The sequence below is a fragment of the Pimephales promelas genome, chromosome 1 (genome assembly GCF_988280905.1).
Source record: "Pimephales promelas chromosome 1, fPimPro1.hap1.1, whole genome shotgun sequence".
NCBI lineage: Eukaryota > Metazoa > Chordata > Actinopteri > Cypriniformes > Leuciscidae > Pimephales > Pimephales promelas.
The window spans coordinates 51,129,522-51,146,933 of record NC_142769.1 but is presented as its reverse complement, the minus strand read 5'-3'; the positions used below and the strand labels follow the sequence as shown (position 1 = coordinate 51,146,933).

At 39.7% G+C, this 17,412-nt stretch overlaps 1 protein-coding gene and 1 long non-coding RNA gene across 2 annotated transcripts; both read right to left on the bottom strand.

The window, feature by feature from the left end:
- Positions 1 to 5,679: 5,679 nt before the first annotated feature.
- LOC120461234 (C-type mannose receptor 2-like) lies at positions 5,680 to 9,585 on the bottom strand. The gene is made up of 5 exons (XM_089131738.1): positions 9,501 to 9,585; positions 9,341 to 9,379; positions 8,904 to 9,260; positions 6,641 to 6,988; positions 5,680 to 6,418 (listed from the first exon to the last, which is right to left on the bottom strand). The coding sequence occupies exons 2-5, from the start codon at positions 9,375 to 9,377 to the stop codon at positions 6,054 to 6,056; spliced, it is 1,107 nt and encodes a 368-aa protein (XP_088987864.1). The 5' UTR covers positions 9,378 to 9,379; positions 9,501 to 9,585; the 3' UTR covers positions 5,680 to 6,053.
- Positions 9,586 to 13,486: 3,901 nt separating this feature from the next.
- LOC120485767 (uncharacterized) lies at positions 13,487 to 15,424 on the bottom strand. Its single transcript, XR_016168602.1, has 4 exons — positions 15,246 to 15,424; positions 14,666 to 14,838; positions 14,017 to 14,070; positions 13,487 to 13,886 (listed from the first exon to the last, which is right to left on the bottom strand). It is a non-coding gene; the product is annotated as an uncharacterized LOC120485767 (long non-coding RNA).
- Positions 15,425 to 17,412: the final 1,988 nt, after the last annotated feature.

Below are 17,412 nucleotides of genomic sequence, written 5' to 3'. Positions count from 1 at the left end.
TTAGTGCTACACTTATTGTCTCTAATTTTTTCCCCACTAAGGAATGTTTTTTTCACTAAATGTTCAGATTTTATAAAATTATTGTGCACTTGTGATTTTTCTAGGCTAAGTTTTTCTGAGTTATCCACTAATCTAGTTTACAATAGCATTTTTGTCATAGGTTATGGTCATATATATTTTTTTTATTTGTTGTTTTTCTATATAATTAAGTTGTCTGTATTAAGAAGATTGTTTTACACACAAAAGAGTGTGGTTTTTAGGGTTTTATTTAGTTATAATAAACAAAAAAATGAAATAAATTTTTTATCCGATTAATCGATTAATCGAAAAAATAATCGTCCGATTAATCGATTATCAAAATAATCGTTAGTTGCAGCCCTAATTAAAACAATGTTGAATTCATCTCTTTGTAACATTTTTTTTATTATTTCATTTTCCTATTGTTTACTGTTTGTTTGTTTCTTTATTAATGAAACATGACCACATTTGCATGTAAACACATCCTCGTCACTCATTTGTTTATGTCCACATTTAGATGTTCAGGATGGACAATATTTACATCTCTGACGTGAAACAGGAGAAACAGTGTGTTATTGTTCTAGTCATGTTTCATTAAATGTCATTCAGTCGAATTCATCTGTTAGTTTTATTTAAACCACAGATGAGTTACACTATAACTGTGTCCTGATTCAGAACTGAATCCTTCTAAATTCACAAAGGTTGAAGTGAATGTTGTTAACATATGGAGGACGTCGACTGTTTACATCACCAGCTGTTCCCGCTCACCGCTCCTGTCGCCTAGCAACTGTGACAGATCTCATCAGGACACCGCAGACACGTTTCTGACAGACTTTTAAATATAAAGATGAAGACAGAAATGTCTCATGTTTTTTAGAAGCCAGTTTAAATAAATCTGGTTAAACATGTAAATGTTAATTTTAATCTAATTAGCAACAACTAGTTAACTTTGATTATTTCTCATATTATTGTATCATTACGACTCTCTTCCTCTTCTAACACCTCGTCCATTAGGACGAACCACGGCCCAGTTGCAAAATTTTCCCATTAAATTGTAAATGAACCTTTTTTTGTTTGGCCTGTAAAGGAAATTTGGTTAAAACCCAACTGAACACTGGACGTCAAATTTGGTTGAAAAAATGAAAATAGGATAAACGTCTAAACAACGTGTTTTGTCAAGCTCCGATGTGGGGCAGAATAAACACCACACCACTTCTGCCCAGTCAGAGACTGCTTACGTCACGTCTGGTGATCCAGAGACTGTTCTCATCACTTCTGCCTCATCGGAGACTGTTCACGTCACTTATCCCCCGTCAGAGACTGTTCACGTCACTTCTACAGAGCCAGTGTCTACAGACAGGATGGCCGAGCCAGAGTCTGTTCCTGTTCCCGAGCCAAAGTGTGTGTTGTCTGTTTCTGAGCCAGTGTGTGTGTTATCTATTCCCGAGCTAGTGTGTGTGTTGTCTGTTTGTTGTCTTTTCTTGAGCCAGTGTGTGTGTTAAATACACATCTGGGCCCCAGTTAGATAGATCAGGTCAAACACATCTAGGCCAGAAATGAGTGTTCTGACTGGAAAACGCTCAGATTTAATCAACAATCTCTTCATTTGTGTTTTGAAGATGAACATACGGCTCGGGTTTGGAACGGGTTTGTGGGTGAGTATTAATGAAAGAACTTTCATCTTTGAAAATGCATACAGACGTGACCTCGGCCACGGATGTACCATCGCATCCAACCCCAGTGGGTCTGGATGGCTGAGAGAGAACCACAGTGGACAGTGTGATGTCTCTCGGGAAGCAAACAGGTCAGTGGTAAAGTCCTACAAATTAATTCACGAGTTCACATTTACATCAATTAAACAGAGTAAAGATTATGCGTATTTGGCGTGCTGTCCAGGGGGAGGGCTCCGAGCTCGGAATTTTTGCCCGAACCCAGGGTGTTATGCAATGTCCGCTGGGAGACCAATGTTCGCTGGACAGAATCATGCAATGTCCACTGGAGACCAATGCTCGCTGGACAGAAAAGAGGAAACATAGATGCCTGCAATGTCCGCTGGGAGACCAATGCTCGCTGGACAGAATCATGCAATGTCCGCTGGAGACCAATGCTCGCTGGACAGAAAAGAGGAAACATAGATGCCTGCAATGTCCACTGGGAGACCAATGCTCGCTGGACAGAATCATGCAATGTCCGCTGGAGACCAATGCTTGCTGGACAGAAAAAGAGGAAACATAGATGCATGCAATGTCCGCTGGGAGACCAATGTTCGCTGGACAGAATCATGCAATGTCCACTGGAGACCAATGCTCGCTGGACAGAAAAGAGGAAACATAGATGCATGCAATGTCCGCTGGGAGACCAATGTTCGCTGGACAGAAAAGAGGAAACAGATGCATGCAATGTCCGCTGGAAGACCAAAGCTCGCTGGACAGCAAATGCTTGCTGGACGGAGAAAAAGATAATATAAGTCTTCTACAGGGAGAGTTTTTGCTTCGTCTGCTGGGAACTAGATCACTGGATGAAGGAAGAACACCCAGGTGGACGACCCGTTTTATTCGATGAGGGTTTGGTGGGCTTTTTTTTTTAATGTGGAACCGGTTGGTCCTGATGTAGCTTTGGAAAGCGTCTGAGGACCATCTTCCGAGAGCTTGGATCTGCTGCTGGGAGAGGCCTTTTTGGGCTGCTGAGGTTGCTGCTCCGATGCGGAAAGATTGACTGGAGAAATGTTTTGCTTGGATGCCTGACTGTTGAAGAACGGATTTGAGATGTTTCTGGAACCAAAAGCGTGTCACGGGTTTGTTGGAGTCATCTATAAATAGGGGATCAAGAGGGGATTTAGCCTGGGAGCTTCTCCACTGAAGATATGCCTGAATGGATTGGTATGGTTGGATTGGCGATGAGAGTTTGAAGATGTAGATGAAATGGCCTTTTTTGGATTGGTCTGTCTTGCTTTGCTTAATCAAGTATGAGATGGTTTCACTATCCAGTACTGCTAAGTCTGAGATGGTGGGGTGGACTCTTGGGTCAAATTTGGAAGTGATGGCGAGTTCCGAGCATCTAAGAAAGCCAAAAAAGGCTAGAATAAACATAGCATCGAGTGTGCGGGCTGTCTCGAGAGGCTGGTAGACTGTGCGGAGGGCATGAATACATTTTGTGAGAATATCCCGTTGTTATGGGTTGTCTGGTGTCAGGATGGGTGGGATGGGATCGTTGAATTCCTTTGACCAGAAGGGAGGTTTGTGAATTATTTATCTCTGGAGAGGGAGCGCCGTACATCAATTTATGGAAAAACTGGATGCCGCTCAGGTAACCTTTGATGGATCCAACTTGAAGGCCCTTAATGCTGTTAAGGTAGGAGATGAATGAGGTGATTGAAAGGAGAGAAAAATCAGGGAATGGCAAGTTGTATGAGAAGTGGAATGCTTTAAAACACCTCCAAGCTGTCACATGAGATTGGAGGGTCCTGGGAGAAACTGCTTGGAGGATGGTGTCTAGTGCTGTGTCGAGGAGTTGTTTTAGAGGGTGGGTTACGGGAATATTAGTTCTGAATAGTGAGGTACTGGAGTTGGGAATTGGTCTGCCTCTGGAGCCAGCGTCCTGAATTTCTGACAGGATCTGTGCTCGGATGTTGTGGGACACTGGGGGTGGCTCCGCAGCAACGGCGTTCGATGGGATGGGCATCTGAGTTGCTGGAAAGAGAGAGTGCTGAGATTTTGCCTGGAGAAGAGAGCTGAAAGGAACCAAAGCCGGGGCTGCAATTGTCAGCGGAGGCAGCCTCACGCTTGAATCGGCCTCTGGGGCTTGGGGAAGAGGGTTAAAAGTATGAGAAGGAAAGGAAGGTTGAAACTGGGAAGAGTGGGCTCGTGCTGCAAGCGGAGGCAGCCTCACGCTTGCTTGAGCTACTGGAGCTGCTGGCCACTGAAAAGAAGAGGGATTAGTAGCTGTTGCGAAAGCAGGTTGAAATGATTGGGCCTCCAATGCTAGCGGAGGCAGCCTCACACTAGCATCTGGGACAGGTGCTGGAGGCCACTGAAAAGAAGAGGGATTAGTAGCTGTTGCAAAACTATGTTGAAATGATTGGGCTTCCATTTCTAGCGGAGGCAGCCTCACGCTAGCATCTGGGACCGGTGCTGGAGGCCACTGAAAAGAAAAAGGATTATTAGGAACAGCAGGAGCCATGTTCTGATATGCTGAGGGGAGGTCGGCGGGCCTGGTTTCAGCCAAAGCTGCAGCCTGCTGGCGAGGTCTGACGGCAGAAGGAACTGGGGCGCGGCCCAAGCTTGCTGAAGGCCTTCCGCTGCGGTTTGATGCTGGAAGAGAACTAGATTTAGTACACTGGGATGGTGGTGTTGTCCAGCGAGGTGAATCCTGAGCTTTACTTTGCCTGCTGGTCCTTTTCGGGGTCGGCATGGACTTCGGAGAGAGGTTAGTCGATTGTAAGGATACATAGAGGGCATATAGTTCCGCTTTGTTCATCCTTTGCGAGAACTGAACATCCGAATTTATCAGCTCTTGCATTTTCCAATTGGTGGAATTGTTGGGACTGCCGAGCGATAGGAAGAAGCAGGGGAGGGATTGTGATGTCTCGCTGGTGGAGGCGAGGGCTGGCCTCTGCGTCTAGGCGAGCGTGTAGCTGTTCGGGTAGGCAGGCGGCCGCGTGGAGAAGCCTGGGGATCAGTTGAAATGTTGGGCGGAGAAGGAGTGGTCCTTGGGTCAGCTGATTCTGGCTGAGGATCCGGTGAGAAGTTGGATTCATCATCGGATGGGAAAAGCTGGAGTTGAGACATGGTAGCAAAAAGGTCGAACCAATATGCTGTTAGACTGTCAATGAACTGAGTTAAGTTTGCTGTATATATACCTCTTACTTCATTGATTGGGAGTGCGCTCCACTCGTGTCTAATTAGGCTTGATTACCTGAATGTGCTCCACCTGTGTTTAATTCTGAACATGCTCCTCCCGAACTTTGTTAGTTAAAACATCATTTAATGGTAAATAAGTTGGAGAGGGACCTCTAGAAACTGTTAGAGTAAATGAACTGACGTTCATTAGGAATTGAAGGAGTTTTTTTGTTTGTGAATAATTTTTTTTTCAAATGTTTTTTATATATATATATACATATATAGTGTGTGTGTGTGTGTGTGTGTGTGTGTGTGTGTGTGTGTGTGTGTGTTAAGTAGGAGAGTGAAATAAATATAAAAAGTCCATGCAATGCAAATTGGTTTGTTATCTGTAATATTGGCTTATGTTCAGCAGGGTTCATCTGTTAAAAAGTAACAAGTTGAATCCTTTGCATCATGATTGACTTTAAGATTTAAAATGTACTTTTTTTTTAGACTTATATGTTTAGAAAAAAAACAGTCAATTATCCGCTACAATACAATACACATGGGTATGCATTTGTGTGTGTGGTTCATTAATCAGAACACAAGAATGATGCTTGTAAGTTTATTTAAGCTGGTTCAACACATACAGATTGCAAAATATTTTATTCTTTCACTTTTTTTTATTTTAGAATAAACTGTATTTAGATGCTCACAATCATTTTTCTAACAAGTAAAACACAGAAGTGATTATTATAGAAAGAAGCCACACCACCAGAATACACAGATCCCATGAATCAGCTGACGTTGCTTGTGCTTTACTTTGTTTTTTAATAGCCAATACACTTTATGCCACATCTTTGAACCATGATCTTCTAATGTCTAGTTCAGTGCATGTACATTTGATTGAACAGTCATGTGTTGAAAATGTGTTTCAGTCGACAGAAAATTTGAAATGTAAATTAAAACTCATTTTGATATCATGGGGTCTTTAAAACACACATATACAGTATATGTGTGTGCGTGTATAAATATAAACAGTAGGATTTTAAATGCTCAAAGTAAGTTATGTTGATAAAAAAAAACATGGAGAAAAAGACACATAAGATACTCTTCAGTTTCATAAATGATCATTTTTAGTTTGATATATGCTGATCATCTCAAGTTAAAAGACAAAAAAGATTTGCCAGTAATGTAAGAACACACACATCTCCTTCAGTCTTCATATCTGCTGCAGATGAAGTTGAGTTTATCGTGTTCAGGACGGCTGATCCAGCGCTGATCTCCTCCAGACTGAACTGCTCCAGATCTCACTGTACGCTCACAGTCCTCGTCTGTGCCGTTCCCTGGAGCCCAGTTCTGATAGCACACGGTCTCTCCGCTCACCCAGAACCAGAGGCCCACAGTGCAGGAGTGACGTAAACCCAACCACACCGCCTCAGTAGACGCACGTTTAACCACATTCATCACCTCCTCCTGCATCTCGCCTGAATGAACCGAGACCAGATCCGTATAATTCTGTCTGCAGTATCTCAGAGCTTCAGTCCACGTCAGAGTCTCATTGATCAGAATCAGTTTATCTGGACACAAAACACACCACAAGCAAACACTAGAGAGAGACTGATCAAAAACAACATGCAGAACACACACTGTGGAGGAATCTGTCATGTCAGACATGTAGCGGGAACTTTAAGATATCTGGAGGTGATGGATGGAGTGTGTGTGTGTGTGTGTGTGTGTGTGTGTGGGTGTGTGTGTGTGTGTGTGTGTGTGTGTGTGTGTGTGTGTGAGGATCTGCCCACCTTCATGACACACAAAAGGAAACTGGCGGTCGCAGTGGATGTCATCCCATTGACCCTGAGCGTTTGGGCTGATCACTGCACAGTTTTCATTTTGTCCATAATTATTAGGTTCAACAGACCTCCAGTATCTGAAAGAGGAGTTACTCTGATCTGACCACTGCCATGAGTCTCTGAACAGACCGATCCAGACATATTCATTAGATCTGTGATTATCATTGATGATCTCCTTAACCTGTTGATTCTCATTCTGGTTCCTCACACTGACCAGATCAATGTGATTCTGTCTGCAGAAACTCTGAGCGTCTCTCCAGCTCTTCTCCTCACTGACAAAGACGAGTCCTGTGTTCACTTTAAGAAAAACACATGGAAACAAATTCATAAATCAGTTTGTTCATTATGCTGTTGGTTTATGTCTTTAATGTGAATAAGAGTAGCGGTGAAAGCATCAGAAACACGTGGTGTTTCTAGTCGATGTTATATATTTAATATTCAGAATATTCATGATGAGTTTGCTGATATAACATGAAGTAACATTTGTGATTTTTTTGTGATAATTTTATAATAACTTTATATTTTGTATGTTTTGTTAAATGGTTTCTCTAGAATCCTTAATTAAGACACAAAGACATAAAGGAGATAAATATCAAACAAATGATGATGTTAAACTGCAGCTGAATATTGGCGCTCTTCCACTGCATGGTTCGGCTCGCTTTAAACGGCACCGCCTCTGATGAGGTCCAAGCGCACCGTACCGATACTAACATGTGACGTAAAAACATTACAGGTCACTGATTGGTCAGAGAGAATCATCACTACCGCCGTCATTGGATTTGCAACACGAAACACCAAACCCGCTAGATTTAAACAGCCACCGCAGGATTATTTATTCACACAATTTTTATTAAAGCACTTGCTTTAAAAAAAATTATATATAAAAAAAATAAATAAATAAATGAATCGACCAGGAATGAAACTTTGAAGCGGCACTAAACTGCAGTGGAAAAGCAAGCCGACCTGAGCTGAATCGGACCATACAGTGGAAAAGCGGCATGTTTGTTCATGTTACTCAGTACGGTAACGCTTTATAATAATGTTCAATTATTAGTCACTTATAGTTAATGATGAAGTAATTATTTACAAAACATGACTATACATTCATAAATTAAATGTAATGCTAACATTTTTTGAATGTTTTGTTAATTCGGTTATAAGTAACTTAAGTTATTAGTTAATGATATCTAATCATTTACAAACAAAACTATATGTTCACAAATAATTAATAAATGGTATCCTAATGATTTACAAATGTGTTGCATGTCACCTTTAAATCTTTAAAAAAAAAAAGTAAAATCAACTAAATTGATCAGCTCAATAGTGGATGCTTAAGTTATTAGTTGATACATTATTTCTCACTTTATCACATTATTGAAGTATTTATGTTAGAATTATTTTAGTATCATTATCTCAAACAATGTTTAATCATAAACACATGATGAACAAATCATTAGGAAATGATCAGTATTTCATTTATTGATTTTTTTTTTGAGATTTGTTTTGAAGCAAATAAAGATTTTGATAAAATGGTTAGTTCCAATCCTTGAATCTGATTGGTAAATGTGTTTTATTCATGATAACACACTATGACCGCTTCACCCGATGGCTCTATGTATCACTGCACAACACTGCAGTTCCTATGTTGTGTTTATTTGAGCTTTCAACATATTACACACTGGTGGATGGAATGGAAGGCTTTAAATGATTTTACTTCATGAAAGTTGCACTAATTCTTATATATATATATATATATATATATATTATTGTGTCGTAACCATTTTATAAAAGCAATAAGAAACTTGAGGCAAGTGCTGTATGGTGAATAAGAAATAGCTGAAGGGGTTACTCCGCTCGCGTCGAGCCTAACAACGCTCTTCAGCCGTGACTTATTCAGATACAGCACAGCCTCTCATAACTTATTGCTTACATAAATCAGGTGCGCATCATGTGTGTAAGACTGTGTGTCAGAGAAGAGCGATGTATATACCCTCACCAGTCTGCACTTACACTGCAGTTACAAAGCTTTCTGTATCCCCTAATCTAAAGTGTAAAACTATTTTCAATTAAAAACTATTTTAACTATTTTTAAATAATTATCATTTGTGAGTTTGTTAAGTATACTTTTTAGATCATTCTTACCTGTTGCAAATTGTGTATGTGATGTATCTTTTATAAATTAATGTTTGAGATTATACGGAACTGCACTTACTGTTGTTAGATGAATTACAGATGAAATTCTTCTTGTTATTACATGGCAAATCTTCCCATTGTCCATTACTCATCATAGCACAATCATCTCTGCCTTCAGGTTGTCCAGGTCTCCAGTTCAGATAGAGCGCAGGTTCACCTGAAGACCACTGCCATTTATCAACACCCGTCTTCTTCAGCCCAATCCAGATATACTGATCACCTCCATCATTCACACTCTTCTTCAGCTCGTTCATGTTGTCAACGGTGGCCAGATCTGTGTAATTCTCTCTGCAGAATCTCTGAGCTTCAGTCCAGGTCTTCAACACGTTTATAAAGTGATACTGACGCTGAACACATTCAGATACGGAGCAGAGAGCTGTGAAAGAGAGCGTTTGATTTAATGCTTTTCATAACAGAGTCAAACCTGATCAAACTATAAACCACAAACACACTCACCAATGAGAAGAAGAATCAAATATTGAGTTTGCTCCATTTCTGAGGAAAATCACAATCTCATATTCATCTTATATTAAAACATAGAAATAACTTGATTCAACAATAGACAATATTAACATCTGAAAGTGTAATTGTGTTTGAAGAATGAACATGTTCTTACTTTAGAGGTCGTGTGTTTCTGTCCTGAGTCTGATGTTTCTGTCTGCAGATTTACACTACGTGATTATTATATCTGCTCTAATCCCTCATTCAGATCATTTGTTTATTTCTCTAAAACTCCAATTTCATATTTTACTTCCTCCTTATTTGTTTTTCCAACTCTTTTACCTTATTTGCATCTTGGCATCTGTGTCAGTCAGTATCAGTCTATTTTATAATGGACCTTAATCAGGAAATTATATAAACATTCATGATTTATATTTTAACATTCACAACTAAACTGCTTTAATGTTATTGCTGCACTGTATAGCTTGTGTTCAACATTCAACAATGTGTTAACATCCTGGTTAAATCTGACATGTATGTTTGTATTCAGTCAGGACCACTTTAGTCAAATGCATATTTATTATAATGATAATGCAGTTCGTGTTGGCAATATGTTTCTGTTCTGCGTAAATGTCCTGTGGATGCAGTCATTCCTCCGAGCAGCGAGTCATGCAACAGAACAGATCCAGTAATCCTGCATAAAATACATAGGCCTAGTCAATTTAACATTAATTTTTAAATAAAATATCCAAGAATCACTTGCAGAGTGTGATATATTTCCTGCAGTTTTGTACTTACAGCATCCCAAAAGTCTCCAAAGGTTTTTTTTTTTTTTCAGAGAAATTCCAATTTTAAATAAGTGGCCGTCCTGAAAAAAATGTCTCCTGTCAATGACGCAATATCCGCGCTATCCTCGGTTTCCGCTCATACTGCCATAGCCATGACGTAACCATGGCGATAGAGGTGGACAACTGCGTAGTGTGTAGCATTTAGCGGCACGCAGTTCTTGTTTATTTCAAACATAGACCATGGCAAGCAGACTTTGGGACAAATACTAAAATAAGGATCAATATAAGTGTGGCGTTTTTGAGATGCCGAGAGCTAGCGTCCGCGACTAACTTGGACTCGACAGAGCTTTTTTTTTTCTTTTTTTTTTATTGAAATAATTATACATTACAGTAAATAAAAAAATACAACATAAATTAAAATAACTCGACAGAGCTTTATGAGTCTTGACAGCTTTATTACTACGTATCCTACGTTTCAATCGCTGCCTCAGAAGACAAACTAGTCCAGCGCGATGACTACATATTGCCATGTAGTAAATAAGAAAACATCTGTATCGCAAACCCATCCATGTTGTTGTTGACGTTTTTGCCGTATGCCGACCAACACACCGTCATTGCCATTGAAACCACGAGACTCGCAAATCAGATCTGAACAGTTGCGATACACAGTCTATAATTTAAATCTAAATACAATCGGATAATTGGATTTAAGTTATTTGTACGTTGTAAACACAGTCTTTTTATCTGTGAGCTGAACAACCCACTAATGATCTGATTGATGAGTGTTGAGTTCATTAGTGAAGACTGGTGATACTGGTTACTGAGAGCCTTTAAAACCCCTGTTTGAGTCTCCAGTCTAAGAGAAAGAAACGTGTGTGAGATGAAGGAGTGTGTTTGACTATTGAGAGAGTTTGTGTGTTGAGCGGAGGGATTGAGGGATTAAAAAAGACAAGACGATGAGAAAGAAAATACTTGTTTGTCACCAATCCCTGGTGTTGAGGGGAAGATCACGACAGACATTCACAACAGAGACGAGATAAAGACATTAAAGTGCTCGTTATATACATGCATTCATTGACCTGAAGCTCATATATAATGTTAGTAAAGGTTGTTTGACTCTTATTATCTCACTGAAATAATATCATCTTCTGCCATTTTAGAGTAAATGTGTCTTTATTTCATCTAAATACTTGACTGTGATATTAAAACATTGTTACACTTATTTTTTATTCATTTTTATTCATCTCTTTGTAAAAAAAAATCTTCTTTTGTTTCATTTCACACACCTTCTGTTTACTGTTTTTTTTTAATGAAACATGACCACATTTGCATGTAAACACATCCTCGTCACTCATTTGTTTATGTCCACATTTAGAAGTTCAGGCTGGACAATATTTACATCTCTGACGTGAAACAGGAGAAACAGTGTGTTATTGTTCAAGTCATATTTCATTATATTTCATTCAGTCGTATTCATTTAGTGAAACATCAGGAAAGTTACTCTATAACTGTCCTAATTCAGAGCTGAATCCTTGGAAGTTCAAGAAGGTTGAATGTTGTAAAACAAGACGCTCTAAAATATGGAGGATTTCCTGTTGTGTATCTCAGGCCAAGAGCCATTACCAATGAGAGTTAAAAGAAGTCTGGTTAAATTGTGTAATGGTAATTTTATCTAAATACCAACAACTAGGTAACTTAGATCATTTAGATCTTGTTATTTAACTGTGAACTTTTTGTTTCATATTTGAAATATCCTTGTGGAACAACTCTCTTCCAAAACCTCATCCATGATATGAACCACGGTCCAGTTGCAAAATTTTACCAATCAATTTTAAATTGTCCCTTTTTTTTAGCCTGCAAGGGAATTTTGGTTAAAGGGGTCATATAATGGTTTATGCACTTTTACAAGTTGATTATACTGCAATGTGTGTTGGCAGTGCCTGTACACAACCATCATTTAATGATAAAAATCCATCCAGTGGTTTTGTTTTAAGTTAAGTTAAGTTACATTTATTTATATAGCGCTTTTCACAATACAGATTGTATCAAAGCAGCTTCACAGTGATAACATGAAAGTAGCACAACACAGATCAACAACATTGCTAAACACTAAATAACCCCAACTGAGCAAGCTCAAAGCAAGCCAAAAGCAAGGCGACAGTGGCAAGGAACCATACTCCATCAGATTGGATGGAGAAAAAACCTTGGGAGAACCCAGGCTCAGTCGGGGGCCAGTTCTCCTCTGGCTTACATTCATATTGTTTAAATATAAATATTAAATATAAATATTGTTTATGAATCAAACGGCGCCATAACATATCGCAGGCGTTGAGTCGTCTCATCACAGGCGTTGAGTCGTCTCATCACAGGCGTTGGGGCATCCGAAATCCCCGTGAGAGGCTGGACACAAAACTGGACCTGACGAACGCCATTTTTCTCGGGACAAGCATCCCGAGATAACAGCAGAAAGGCAGATGGGAAATAATTAGCATAGCTGATGTTCATAATGATTTCCGTTATAACTCACAAACTCTCCGTAACCTGAACTCTCCGCAACCCAACCATACGCGCCGACCCGTTTGTCTAAAAGGCTGTCGAGCCCCACTGGTGCGTTAAGCAGTTTCAGTGGCAAACGGTTCCGTATGGCATAACAGAGGACTAGAAGGTAAGCATTATGTGAATGCTTGACTAGTCTCGCGTAGCCAGACCTTCAGACTGACGGCTGAAGGTCTGGAATTCATAGCAGCTTTCTTCAATAGCGTCTGGCTGCAGACAAGTGACGTCACTTGCACTCTCGGACTTGCACGCTCAGACACGAGCGCTTCCTCTGCAAGTGACGTCACTTACAAGCGACGTCTGCTCTTTTGAACGCGTAGACACGCTCATTTTGGTCGTGTTAAGCCGTCATTTGTCATTTTGTTGGCAGTTTTTTTCAAATTGCTACACTACAAGTGGAATTTGAGGCTCAATCAGTAAAACTATTCACTCATGTACCCAATCTTTAGTCCATGTCTGCAAAAATACAAGGGCATTATATGCTTTGCTCTGTTTGTATTTGAAAATCAAACTTTTTGCAAAACTCTAAACACATTTCTCTACATTACACACATCATTCAAAACCAAGAGCCCTTGTTTCATTTGGGAAACACTGGTATTTAAATGCCACATTAATTTACTGATAACCTACAACCAAAAATCATGTGGGAAAAGACGTGTACATTAATTGATCACTTAATCAAAACTCAGCTTTGAGAAAGAAATTATTTTTTTACTATTTTTATTTATTAACTTATTTTCAATTATTTTCAAGACATTTTGGACAATTTCATGCTCCCAACTTTGTGGGACCAGTTTGTAAATGAAAAACATCAAGTTGATGTATTGTTTTTTCTTTTTATTGTAAATGTCAATTTACAGTATACATACTGTGCAAAACAGACAAATACAAGGTACAAATAGACAATATATAAAAACACATTGGCACATTATTCACTTTGCTCTATAGTTCGACAGTTTACCTTTAATATCATGACATCAACTACATGTTCAAGAAACATTTGCATGTAATTTATTACAGTAAAGATGAAGCAAAAGGGTTCCAGAGCATCGATTCTGTCCTGTGGAAACTCAGCCTTCTCCAATCTCTCAACGGCTTCTGCAACGTCTTGTTCCTCCATACACAGTACTTTGGGCAACTGAACAGAACCATGCAGTGCACTAGATTGATCCAAACACCACTTGCTGGCTATCTTCAAATCTCGCACCAATCGACTCTGTGAAATAACACGGAGAACAAGGGAGATACAACTGTGATAAACCAAACACATTTACAACAAAAAACAAAACAAAAACAACAACTATTTCCAATTATTATGACATTGTTGCTGTATCAAAACACTGTACCTCTTGTGATGGTTCTAGTGGTGCGTCCTCCAACACAGGATGCAGTACATCTCCCTAACAATATATAAAATACAAGCTTTGTTAAAGGGATTCTTCACCCAAAAATTAAAGTTCTATCGTCGTTTACTCACCCTCAAGTTGTTCCAAACCTCTATGTGTTCATTTGTTCTGCTGAACACAAAGAAATATATTTGAAAGAATGTTTTAATCAAACAGATCTTGATCCCCATTGACTTTCATAGTAGGATGGTAGTCAATGGGGATCAAGATCTGTTTAATTAAAACATTCTTCCAAATATATTTCTTTGTGTTCAGCAGAACAAATAAACAAATAGAGGGTTGGAAACAACTTGAGGGTGAGTAAACCATGATAGAACTTTAAATTTTGGGTGAACTATCCCTTTAAGGTGTAAATTGCATTTCAAGCTTAAGAAAAATAAGTTTAAAACAATTACTGTTTACACCTTTGCCATTTTTTGAGGCCCAAATATGGACAAAAGCATTGCACGTCTGTGAACACCCATTTGCAAGTGAAAACAACGGTTTAGAGAACTGTTTCAGAGCAGTACCCTCTTATGTTTATTTGAAGGAAAAATATGTAAAAATGTGCTTATGCACCAATTACAGTCCAATGGTTTAATGCACCTACCTTGGAAAACAACTGCTTTTTTTAAATGGCCTTCCCAGTGTAGCTTTATTTTTTTCAGGGTGGTTGGCTTCAGAGAAGGGCATAAACTGCAGTGATACAAAGCGCAACATGATGTGCACTGTGGTACCAGGGGGCTTTCAGAAACTAAAATGACTGAATGGTGCATGATGCATCTGTAATGAAACCAATGATAATATTGATCTTAGACTGTTGTACAGACGTGACGTCGAAACATGATCGAATATTGCATGTATTTTACACAACGTATTTTACTAAAAATGTTTTCACCGTAAAACAGGACAGGACGGCAAACTACAGTGGTTTCAACGTGTAAATCATGTAAAGCCAGTTTATATACAACTCTATTAATAAGTTTTCTTCATGTATTTAAGACCGTGAGTGGTTGGCTTGTTAGGCCTAACGTTAATATATTTGTGTATCAGAGATTAAACATCGTGTAAAAGGTAAAATGTATTATTTATCACAGGCCTATAAAGCAAAGGCATATATTTAGGGCTATTGCGTTTATATTTAGGTATAAATATGTGTGTGAAAATATACATATATACTTATTACTTACAGAAACAATTTTTAACGACATCGGAATTGTTCCCAATCCGCCACGAGACACACTATGCGCCGTCGATTGCACGTGAGTTCACAGGTAGCGGAGAGCAGGTGTCGATTCCAAATGACGTCACTTGCAGCGGAAGCGCTCGTGTCTGAGCGTGCAAGTCTGAGAGTGCAAGTCTGCAGCCAGACCCTTCTCGCTTTCTTTGGCCAAGGCCCGCCCATATGGCCGTTTGACCGACATGTCAAACAACCAATTACAGTTCGTTTCATTCAGCGTCACGTTTCGGGGCGTGTAAATGTCCCCACAACAACAGACCGGCGTGCAACAAGTCAGTCAGCAGTCAGCAGCAGTTACCGGAGGCGCTCGCTAACAACGCTCCGCGTTGATCTTCCATAATAGATAGGAGGGGACATACAACTACGTTTAGCTGATCTTGATTAATGCTCATTGTAACTCACATAGGTCACTCATATAAACACAACAGTTTTTTTTCCGCAATCACAAATCTGCGCTTTGTTTCCCGGCGGACCGAAAACAAACGCGACACTGACGCCCCCCGGAAATCCGATAAAATTCAACCAATCAGATGACGACTTCGACATTCCTGAAGTGTTTCCAGTTAAGTGTACCATATGCATCAGACGTTTAGCCAACATTCCGTGGGCGTGACGTCTGAGGCTGAGACTAATGCTTGACTAAAGAAAAGCGTCTTTAATCTAGTTTTAAACTGTGTCAGCGAGTCAGAGGCTCGGACCGTATCGGGAAGGCCATTCCAGAGTTTTGGAGCTAAATGCGAGAACGCCCTCCCTCCTTTAGTGGACTTCGATATCCTAGGAATGACCAGAAGCCTTGAATTTAGTGATCTTAAGGAACGCGGTGGATTGTAGGGCGAAAGAAGGTCCGTTAAGTACATAGGTGCTAAACCATTTAGGGCTTTATAGGTCAGTAGTAGTATTTTGTAGTTGATGCGGAACTTAATAGGTAACCAGTGTAGAGATGATAAAATCGGTGTTATATGATCATATTTTCTTGACCTAGTAAGAACTCTAGCAGCTGCATTTTGTACTAACTGTAGCTTGTTTATTGAGGATGCAGGACAACCGGCTAATAAAGCATTACAGTAATCTAGTCTCGAGGTCATGAATGCATGAACTAATTTTAATCTCCTTATATGTTTTCCCCGGTCTCAAATCGAGCCCCTCCCACAGTTGTTGATTGACAGCAGTTTTTCAACACAGACCTGCCCTTAGTGTAGCCTGACTACGTCAGACTTCCTACTTCCGCTAATTTCATTTCGCTCCTGTAGTCAGTCTGAGATAGCGGCCTATCTTTCAGTTTTCCACCGGCCTGAAAACAGCCGGCCAATCAACGAACAGAGGGCGGGCTGAGAGCCGTGACGTAGCCGCTAAGCGCCGAGGAGTACATTGTAGGTTAGAGAAATCGAAAACCGAATACTGAAACAACAGCAGAAATGGGAAACAAGACACGGGATGCAATTCGCTCTGTTATGGAGAACATTCCGGGCTTTTTCAAACTGAAGCAAAAGTCGTTTACAGCCATGTTCACTCCAGTATTTCGCTCGCATCATCAGTGTTTACAGCTAGGACCGGCGCGTGCAGACGTTTTTATTTTTGCAAATCATTATAACAAGGACAAATATTAACACTTCAAGCTTAGGCATTTAGGCTACCCATTTTTTTCAGGCTAATTGTAGTAATGACGGATCAGACCTGTTTGGCCATAACTATATGCATAACTATAAGGACATAACTTACCCCCATTCAACGTCAGTTCTCTGTCTTTTACGGCCATGACAATGATGACAATAACGTCGGTTTCCTCGGCTGTGAACGCTCCTGGCGCGCTCTTATTATCATAATAATAATCCACCATATTTCGTTTCGACATCCTGCTGCATTAGTCCCAGATATGTGATTCATGAACAATCTGTTCATTGTGTATGTCACGTGACAAATGAACGTAAGACTCGGAAGGTAAAGTGATTATTTATGTTCCCTGTAAATCATTTTTTACTGCATTATGATTTCTTAATTCAGAATATGATCAACATTGCGTAGGTGGATGTGATCGGGGAATTTGGCTGTTAAAATTATAACATTAAGCCACTTAAATAAACAAAATGACTCGAATGACTCAGAAAATCAGTAAAATG

What these genes read in the sequence shown, in the direction of transcription:
- LOC120461234 (XM_089131738.1), bottom strand. Translation starts at nt 9,377, where the DNA reads ATGGAGCAAACTCAATATTTGATTCTTCTTCTCATTG. An exon ending in TTTGATTCTTCTTCTCATTG is followed by an intron (nt 9,261 to 9,340) that starts GTGAGTGTGTTT and finishes TCTCTTTCACAG; the next exon opens with CTCTCTGCTCCGTATCTGAA. An exon ending in CTGTAATTCATCTAACAACA is followed by an intron (nt 6,989 to 8,903) that starts GTAAGTGCAGTT and finishes TTTTTCTTAAAG; the next exon opens with TGAACACAGGACTCGTCTTT.